General features: G+C 33.6%; 1 protein-coding gene across 1 annotated transcript; it reads left to right on the top strand.

Moving 5' to 3' along the window:
* Positions 1 to 8,082: 8,082 nt before the first annotated feature.
* On the top strand, positions 8,083 to 10,769 carry LOC127851812 (uncharacterized). The gene is made up of 2 exons (XM_052385699.1): positions 8,083 to 8,384; positions 10,499 to 10,769. The coding sequence occupies exons 1-2, from the start codon at positions 8,155 to 8,157 to the stop codon at positions 10,680 to 10,682; spliced, it is 414 nt and encodes a 137-aa protein (XP_052241659.1). The 5' UTR covers positions 8,083 to 8,154; the 3' UTR covers positions 10,683 to 10,769.
* The last annotated feature ends 222 nt before the right edge of the window (positions 10,770 to 10,991 follow it).

The raw sequence follows: 10,991 nt of genomic DNA on the forward strand, positions 1-10,991 counted from the left end.
TAAGGGCAATAATTATGACATTAATTATGTGATTTTGCTCATTATAAAACTTGACTGAGATCTTTCAGCAACTTTGATAAAGAATGCTTGAGAAATGTGAACGCTAGAGTGTTTACAAACCTAATGTGGACGGGCGGACGGCGGACAAACACCAATCCTAAAACCTCACCTGAGCAATCAGGTGAGCTAAAAAGTGTGTTTCACCGATCTGAGCCATTTTCCAACTTGTCCGAAAAATCAATAAAACCAATGTATTGACTAAGTTTCACGATGATTAGGCAAAAAATGTGAGTTATATAGTGTTCGATAACAAGGTTTCTCTCTAGTCACATAAGGAAAACTGCCCCACCCCCCTGGCAGCCATGTTTTTTGACCGATCGGGACCATTTGCAAACTCATCTGATTTTATTATAAAACCAATCTTTTCACCATGTTGCATGATTGGGCAAAACATGTGACTTCTAGAGTGTTCACAATTTTTTTTGCTATAGAAATAAAAGAAAACTGCCCCCCCCCCCGGCAGCGATGTTATTCAACTGACCAGAACCGTTTTCGAACTCAACTCTCATATCAAGGAAACAAATGTTCTGACCAAATTTCATGAAAATTGGGCCAAAATTGTGACTTCTAGAGTGTTCACATGTTTTTACTATATACAAATAGAGAATAATGCCCCGCCTACTGGCGGCCATGTTTTTTCACCGATCTGGACCATTTTCGAACTCGCCCGAGATATCCATAAAAACCAATGTTTTTACCAACTTTCATGATGATAGGGCAAAAATTGAGACTTCTAGAGTGTTTACAAGGTTTCTCTATAGACAAATAGAAAACTGCCCCGCCCACTGGCGGCCATGTTTTTCAACGGACCGGGACCACTTTTGAACTCAACCAACATATCTTTAAGACAAATATTTGACAAAGTTACATGAAGATTGCACATGAAATGTGACTTCTACAGTGTTTACAAGTTTTTTCTTTTTTTTTTGACCTAGTGACCTAGTTTTTTGACATGACACGACCCAGTTTCGAACTCGACCGAGATTTCATTGGGACAAAGCTTCTTACCAAGTTTCATGAAGATCGGACAATAAATGTGGTTACGTTTTTCTTTTTTTGATCTAGTGACCTAGTGTTTGACCCGGCACGACCCAGTTTCGAACTCGACCGAGATTTCATTGGGACAAAGCTTCTGACCAAGTTTCATAAAGATCGGACAATAAATGTGGCCTCTAGAGTGTTTACGAACAAATGTGGACGACGGACGGACGGACAGACGACGGACAAAGACCGGTCACAAAAGCTCACCTGAGCAATCAGGTGAGCTAAAAAGTTCATTTTCGTCTAGTTTCATATACGGTCGAAAGGTCAAATGATGCCATGTTGTATGATTACCGTTGAAAGATATTGTTATTTAAATTAACAAGAGGGCCTGAAAGGCCCAAAGTCGCTCACCTGAGATTCAAAGGAACTGACCTATTCTGTGCAGCCCAAGATGTCATTAGAACAAAATGTTCTTACCAACTTTCATGACTATTGAACACGCTGACAGCCACGTTTTTCAACAGACCAGAACAATTTTCATACACATCCAAGATATCATTTAAACAAATATACTGACAAAGTTTCTTGAAGATTCATAAGTCCATATAAGGAAAAATGCCCCGCCCACTGGTGGCCATGTTTTTCAAGCAACTGGAACCATTTTCGAACTTGTCCTAAATATCATTGGGACAAATCTTCTGACAAAGTTCCATGATGATCATAAAATAATACGGCTTCTAGAGTGTTAACAATGTTTAACTATAGCTATATAAGGAAAAATGCCACGTCCCTTTGGCGGCCATGTTTTTCCACCAACCGGAACCATTTACGATATCATTGCGACAAATCATATGATCAAGTTTCATGAAGATCGGACAATAAATGTGGCCTCTAGAGTGTTAACAAGGTTTTGCAAAAGCATGATATATAGCCATATTAGGAAAAATGCCCCGCCCCCTGGTGGCCATGTTTTTTAAGCAACCAAAACCATTTTCGAACTCATCCAAGATATCATTAGGACAAATCTTCTGACCAAGTTTCATGAAGATCGGAACATAAATGTGGCCTCTAGAGTATTAACAAGGTTTTACTATAGCCATATAAGGAAAAATTCCCCGCCCCCTGGCGGCCATGTTTTTCAGCCCAGCACGCTTCCACTCTCTGATATTGACCATCTTAGGTTGGGAAATAAATTTTAAGATGATGCAAAATATCTTTACGATATATCGTTCAAAAGAAAGTAAATGTTGCCGTCTTATTATGTACATCGATTGTTGTCCGACATTTGTTTAATATTATGAGTGCCCTCTTTTTTACACGTCCACGAATCGAAATACACCAGCCACTTTGTTATTAGATCCATATCTTCTTGAAAAGAGGAAATATGCATCGTTGTTATATATGTATAGACGAGTTAATTGTTATTGTTTACATTCGGGATTTTCCGCGCATGCGCACTGACTGGTTGGCAAAAACACTGGTTACAGTCACTAAAAACATGTATAAAGGGCTTTTGTTTAGTCAATTAAACGATAAAAAATCCGAAATAAACATTACCATTCTTAAACAATAGTGCAAATATATCATATTTAGTACTAATAAATGTATCATCATATATATAATTTCCTCTTTATAAAAATACAAATTAGTTATTAGTATCAGAGTAAACGTGGTCGGAAGACTAAATACTGACAATACCACACAACAAAACAATACATTAGCCGTATTCTTTTTTATAGTAAGACTTTAAAAATGATATTTCAAAACTTATAAAACATATATTAATTTGATTATAACTATAAACGGTGTGGATATTGTTATTGCTCATCAGCGACCGAAAGTGTATTATAAGAGGCGCATTTAATCAATTATAAAACAAAGCCATAAAAAACGGAATACATTAACAATCGTTAAATGTTGTTGTAATTTTCTTTTCCATAGAATGAATTTTCGTTTTGTTTCCATTGAATAACAATATTAATAAATTTTAATATACAAATGAAAATAAAACCTGCATCTTGTGCAAATTGAACTGTCTTTGCATGTATATTGAAATCTCTTAACAAGTAATAAGGAGTGATACATTTAACAATCTAGCATTTTATGATAAATATATGTATTTATTTAATTTATTTTACGCAAATACTGTTTATCCATTGTGATTGCTTGTTTTCATGATGGTGTTACGTGCAATGCAAGAACGTATAATCTTTACACTAAATTGACGAGTTTACATTTGCCGGTACCCGCGGTAAATACATCAATTGTGTAGCAGTAACATTGAACAATATTTTAACTTTAAAGACATAAAGCACTGTATTATTATGATTAAACTGGCTAACAAATAAATACACATGTTCCTGTTAATCCGTTTCGGACAAATATCTTCTTTTTTTAATATGTTAAATTATTTATTAAAGCAAATGTTACGTATTTTGGCTTTAATATTTGGCTTGCTCAATATGACTGCTCAATATGCCAAGAGATGACATGGAAGTATCATAAAGTCTGCCACATGTGGTCTATGCAAGGACCCAATTAAAGTATAGGTCCCTATGTTTATGACGCCGGCATGTTTTCTGTGTAATTGTCTGGGCAGTCTCCGATCATAACGAGATAATATGCTTGTGACGAACAACGGTTCAATTAAACACCAGGTTAGAAATGCTGAAACAAGTGTCAAAATTGGTGTGCACAATTAAATAAAACAATTAGATTTATGAATTTATTTGTTGTGTAACAAGGTAAGTTTGTACAGATATATTAAGATTAAAATCAGTTACTATATGTTGCGAACAAAAAGCGATCTATTTGTTGTTTGTTTCCATCCTTATTAGTGTTCTTTCATTAAATTTAATTTATTCTAAACGAATTTACATTCCTGAAATTTTGTATCTAAAATGGACGTGAAAATGCGGTTAGTAGAGATTTTTGTGGTAACCACATACCGAGCTCGTAGATAGTGTACGTTCCACTCCAGAGCTCGTTTTTAGTAAAAACAAATAATAACAACAATATAATCGTTCAAAAAATGAATTTCCACGCGTGCTTATGTTTTATTCAGACATAAACAGTAAAATTATATTTGATACAGTTCATGATTATCAGTAAAAACGATGATAATGTCAACCTTCTCTATATGCGCTTATATGAATTCCACCTCTTTTTGCCAACCAGTGGGCGGAGTCTAAACTTTGCAGGTGCGTGTGACGTCACGCGTTAACTCGTCTATATATATATATTTATGGCTGAATACCGTTGATATGCCCATTTTCGTGCAGAGTTAGCCACAACAAGAAAGAAGCTGAACTTTTTAGAACATAACAGCCAGATCTTTATATTATTATGTTCAAGTCTAAATTGCTGATGAAGAAGAAATCTTCAACTAGTGTGTATTCTCTCCGCAGTGTGCAAATCGTAGCAAACCTTCCCAGTCGTAAAAGAAGTAATATAAACTAAAATATTTATATGCAATCTAATCGTAATTATTTACATCAATCAATGCTCCAAAAGTATGGCTGGTGTGTTCAAATTGTTAACGCAAACAGAAGACGTCTCTAATATACTAGTATAACCGATATTACGACAACTCTTAAAGTACACAATGAACATAACTGACGGCATTTACTTCCCTTTGACAAATAAGTGTAAATTTTGGATTGCATCAGATTTTCTATGATCTTTATATTTTGGATTGCATCATTTTGTGTATGATGTCTAAATGTACTCCACTGGCCAATCGTTGGAGAGAACGCTACCACAATTCTACCCTAATTTGACCAATGAGATTGCAGGGATCTACCACAATTCCACTTGAGCGTCAAAGATGGCGGTCGATCATAGAACGAAATTTTAAAGTTAATGTTTAAGTGTTTTTATTGTTTACTGCTTATTACTGTGTATTCAGAATTTCTACACGTGGTAAGTGTAATGAATTTTTGACTTGTATATTGTTCTACCATCGCCCGTTGCTTTGTTTTTGCATTTTTCATTTGTTCATTTGTTGACCTACTTTGAATTCCAAACGATACTTTTATCGTGAAACTCGGGGATTTGACGCTTAAAAATGAACGATTTTGACGTCGGTGAAAAGTTCATTTTAATGCATGATAATAGTTGCATGTTTATCATACTTCTATGTCAATAGTCTATGACACCAATAGACCAATTCACGCATGACGTCACGCGCACCTGCGTGTCTTTATCCGTGCTACTCTGGTAGGCAAAAGAAAGACACGATCAAAGGGGAGATATCGAGCACGATATTTATTGTCACGCTCTACATCTATATTAAATACATTATTTAATATATTTTGATATGTATACGATCATTTTTAGATTTTAGATTTAAACATCCCAAAAGTTGTTGTACTGTACTCAAACAAATAAGAATAAAAACAAACAATAAATAGATCGATTCCATGCACACAGCATATATTAACCTACCACTATGATAATCCATAATCCATCTGTTATTAAGTATGTACAATTGCTGCAACTAAAGAACAGGGTCTGAACTAATAACACTTTGTTTATGTGTTAAGGAATCTTTGAGTATCAGATCAAATTTGTTAAATCGTATAACGTAATTTACCCATTGTTCATCTTATGTACCCCAATATACATTTGATTTATTCATACTCGTGTTTGGTGAAATATGTTTTCTGGCGCGTATCAATATCAACCACATGACTGTGATGTTGACGAGGTACATTGTGCAAGTCAACTAAAAAAAGTCTTCCAAAACATTGAACTAAATTTTACAATTATATCATTCTGTAATCTGTCCATAGCTGATTACATCAATGCACACATTATAAACTCGGTAGTATTATTGGCAAAATATTTTATTTTTAAATGCAAACAGGCAAACGGGGAAAAAAAAAACACCATAAATAGATTTTCTTGTGTCCTTTTAATAATATAATTTAACATCAGGAATTAATCGCGACTTTACAAAATAAATCACATATATTGTATATTCGTTGTGCGCTTTTTATGCTCAATGGGTACACCTACCCTAAAAAAAAAATTAAATATACTTTGTGACATAGTTTCACCTACCTTAAAGCAACATATATGTATTTTTATTGTTATATACAAAATATATTATGTTGACGATGGGAGAAAAAAGGAAATTACTAAAACAAGTATTATCTGTCTGTCTAGGAAAACTAACACTTTGACACATTAAATTAATTTAATTTAATTGGTTTGATTTGATTGTTTGCATCAATCTTAAAATCGTGTTAGCCTTTGTATTCCGGTGTTTAATTGCCCCCTTTGTTCGGCACAAGCCGATAATCTCGTTTTGATCAGATATTGTCCCTACTTAACTAACAGCAAAGTGTCATAAACTACAGCAGGGACCTATACAAACAATAGGTCCCTGACCACAGGTGGTATATGAAAGTCTGGTCATTAAACACAATTGATGGTACCACCATGTCTTCTCTTTCTAGTAGTATTGAGCAGTTATTTGGGGTTGAGTAATATACCGCCAAAGTTCAACTGTTCAATTAGATCTGCTACATATCGTAAAAAAATATAAAATAATTTGTCCAGTATATATTAACAGAAAATGTACGCTTTGAAGATACTAGCCTGTTTGCCGGTAATTTATAACAAAACGTATTTAATAAATGGTAAATGTACATATAATCATTAAACGTATTTAGCGGGTACCGGTTAATTAAAACTACGTCATTCCGTTTGAAGATTGAATGTTACGGCCATGCACAAACGACATCATGAAAACAAGAAATTACGTATGACTACCGGGGTAAATAATATTTACGAAAAATAAAAAACAATGTAGATATATATTATAAAATGTAAGATATTTGTCACTCATATACACTTGTAACGGAATTTCAATATACATGAATTCACAGGTTAATTTGCATCATGTGAAGTTGTGTTTTTCAGTTGTATGTAACGATTCATCTATAGTGTTATTCACCTTACAAAACAAATCATCCAATTTAAAAGAAAATGATCATAACATTTAAATACTGTCATGCACTTCGCTTTTAATAGGGCTTTGTTGTACCGGTATGTCAGATTTTCATGCACCCCTTTTCTTTCACTCATTTTCTTTACCACACTTTCGTACTCATACAATTGATAATTATAATTATATAATGGGATGCTTTATTATTTTTTGTAATTTTTGAAGTCCTTTTGCAAGTAATACATCGGCTAATGCATAGCTTTGTTTTGTGAAATTGTCGGTGTTTAGTCTTCAGACCACCTTTACCTTGATGCTAATGACTAACGAGTATATATTTTTTTATAGATAAGAATACATGTATTAATTAAACAATATTGACATTAAAAATGCAATATCTTTAATAGTATTTAGGTGTTATGATGTTGTTGTTAATGTTTACGATATATTGACTAAACACGTGCCATTATCATTTTGACATAGTGTTTATCGTAACTGTACCCAGTGCTTTTGCCTACCAGCGCATCGCGCATGCGCGAAAATTCGGAATCAAAACAATAACAATGAATTGGTCTATAGTGTCAATGGTGATTTAAGTACGAACGATTTCCCCGATAGTGACCACTGTTTGCTCTACTTGTCATGCCGCGGGCGTTTTAAATCGAACATGATTTAACAAAGATATGTAAAGCCATTAAAGGCAACCATCAATAAGACAAGATAAATAAAACTCTAAAAATTCAAATATTGAAAGACCAACTAGACTCTAGAAGAGTCCAACAAAAATAAAATAAAATTAATCATGTGGTGTGAAACCCGAAATATTAACAATATTAATAATGTGTAACCCACGCACCTGCAAGCATACTTTCACAAAAAAATTACAATGTGAAGAACTTTATTGAGAAATAACATTGCGATGGATTTTTAGTGCAGTTTTCCATTATTTTTCAACATTTAATTATCAAAAATTGATTGATACTGGTTGTGAGAGAGTCTCTGTTGCAAATTTTATATGTGAGTCGCACAGATTTCTTTGTTTACAAAAGCCATGGGTGGCTTAATGAAATTCAGCGAGAATGGCAAACCCACAAGAATACCCGGTTAGAGTATACACAGTCATAGAGGTATTTGTTAAAGATAGATCTTCATTTTAGATCATGGCATCTTGGGAGCCTTCGTTTCGAAGAGGTCCTTATGGCCTCGTTATGAATGACTCAGCTGAGGTGATGCCAATCAAGAACCAGCATCGTGAGAATGATAGAAGTAAATCCCTGTCAGCTGTTACCGTCAGAGCACAGGCAGAGGCTGTACTCAAGAAGGCCGGGGGTGACATATCGAATTCAAAGCATCTATTTGGTTGCTTTGAACTTCAATTTGGCTGCTTCAGGTTTGAATTACATACATTTAAATATTTTGATAGAAGTCAAATTTCAACAATATTTCACAAGAGAAGTCTTCTGTGATCCTCTAAAAAATTGCACAAATAATGTTGATTATTTTCTAATGAGCACAGTGTCTTTATATCAGTGAGGACTCGTATGGTTTAAGGTCATTTCGCAAAAGCACTGTTCTGACAAGAAGTCATGTCGGAAGCTTTAAAGGATTCAAATTCATATAGCAGTGCAGAATAATCATGCATGAATTTTTGAACATAAAATATAAACATTAATATTTTACAACGTGCATTTAATAGATGAATGTCAATTAAAACTTAAAAGCAATGCTATTCCAGGTCTGAAAACACTAGCACTGTTCCAATACCATTTGTTTACATATACACTGTGTCAATTGAAAGTTGTATATGGTTACATCATTGCAGGGTTTTTTTTCCGCTTTTTGGGAAGATAGCCCATGGCTTTGGAATTGGGAATTTTATCGGCATTTTCATGAAATTGGGAAAATAAATTCATTAGCCTTTTTTCCACACGAAAAGTCCACTAATTAGGGAAATACTAAATTGAATTAACTCTTTATAATCATTCAAATTAAAAGACAAAAATCATATAATACTTTGTTAGATGTAATTTAATTAAAATTGAGATAAAATACACATGAGACTTCTTTCTAAAAAAAAAAAAAAAAAACAAATTTGTTTTTTTTTTTTTTTTTTTTGGAAATTGGGAATTTTTTGCCACATTTTGGGAAAAAAGTATACTTTTTGGGATTGGGAACATAGCCGAATTTCGGCTATAAAATCGGGCCAAAAAAAACCCTGCATTGATTGGTTATAAATATCTTGTTGCTCTATATTATTGTATTGGATCGAGTAATTTTAGACGAAGATATAAATAAAATTTGGTTATTGGATTTCATTGTGTTATGTGTAACCTATGAACAATATACTTCGTGCAAAGTAATGCTGCAATAAAGAGTAACCGACAGATACACTTTGTGTGTTGTTCATGCTTATTTTCAAAATCTACAAAAGTGGTCAGAGCTCCAGATAAGGGTCGTATTTTCGTAATTACGAATTATTTTCAAGTCCGTTACGTATTTATTTTAAAATCTTGTCGTACCATTAAGAATTACAAAATCAAGTTACGAATATTATTTTTACATTGGTTCGTATCGATTTTTATTGAGTTCTTTTCGCGTATTAACGATCTTTGCGGTGCTTATATAGAATGGTTATCGGGTTTGTTTAACAAAGCGCATTTTTTCCAATAAAAGCGGCGTATACAGTCTCTCTGTCAAAAAACAATGGCGACGCCCAGAGAGCGTCCTAAAAAACTGCAAAGCGTCCAAAAACACGCTTTTAACATATTGTACGCAAAGTGAAACATAGTTAAATGTTTAGAAAGACATTATAGAAAAGATCTTATACGATGTTGTATGTTCAGTTGCCGACACAGTCGGAAAAGCTAAACAAAAAGGCGACACGACGGGTCCAAACTTAAACACAAAAAACATTGAACGAGTGGAAGGGACAAGTCCCGTGGCTAATCGTTGAAAAGATTGAAGGGGAGACCCGTTTTAATTGTGAAATATGTAAAAATTCATCCAAGGCATGCAATCTAAGCACAGTTTGGGCATATGAAGGTATTTGAAAAATAAAATTGTATAATACTGAAACAACACTGTTGAACTCGTATGAATAAAGTTGCTAGTATGTTTATCTTGATTTTTTTGCATGAAAATAACCATTATTATTTATTTTTAGGTCATTTAGAAAAAATAAGAATTATTTTCCAAAACTTAGTTGTAACGTTAAGAATAAAATTTCAGAGTTAAGAATTCTTTTTGAAAATCTGGTAGTAATTTAAGAATTTCACAAAACCTTATCTGGAACTCTGGTGGTAATCTTGCACAATGCCCTCCCATTTAAGAGGTACTCGTTCTCATTTATGTGTTAATAATGATAGTATAAGCAAAGATTGAACAAGAAAAACTGAAGTATAAATCGAAATCAATTTGCTATAGGAACACGACATTAACCTTTAAGACGTAATCAGTAGATTATATCTCATGATTTGGAATATATTTGTGCATATCTATTTGTAGGGGCATGTCTTTCAAATGGATTCTGGAGAATTCCCCTGGCTACGATGGATGGCTGGTAGCAGAATCAGAGAAAGATTTAGCAAATCCAAAAGAATCGGAGGCATATGGTGACAGATGGGTAAATAAGATGGCATTCAAAAAGTATGTCGAGTTTTTTGAAGAAGGCCGTGAACTAGTGGCATAAAAGAGAAGGAGTTTAGGTATGTCAATGGCTCATAACTTCAATTATTTGTAATATTGACAATCTTATTTAATAAACAAAAAAGTTTCAGTCGCCCTTTTTTCATAATTCTGCTAGAAGTGACTGGAAACATAAGAATACCATATGGAAACAAAAGAATACCCAAGTAGAGTATTAAAATACAAGTCTGGTGTAAGCAATGCCCAATTTTCTTTTTCTCATTCTAAATGTAATCTGCCACAATAAAAGATTGACATGATAGTGTTTAGTATATTCTCATATCTCCAGGTTTTGCTCTAGACTAGAACTGTA

This window comes from Dreissena polymorpha, chromosome 11, assembly GCF_020536995.1.
Source record: "Dreissena polymorpha isolate Duluth1 chromosome 11, UMN_Dpol_1.0, whole genome shotgun sequence".
NCBI lineage: Eukaryota > Metazoa > Mollusca > Bivalvia > Myida > Dreissenidae > Dreissena > Dreissena polymorpha.

What these genes read in the sequence shown, in the direction of transcription:
- LOC127851812 (XM_052385699.1), top strand. Translation starts at nt 8,155, where the DNA reads ATGGCATCTTGGGAGCCTTCGTTTCGAAGAGGTCCTTATGGCCTCGTT. An exon ending in CTTCAATTTGGCTGCTTCAG is followed by an intron (nt 8,385 to 10,498) that starts GTTTGAATTACA and finishes ATCTATTTGTAG; the next exon opens with GGGCATGTCTTTCAAATGGA.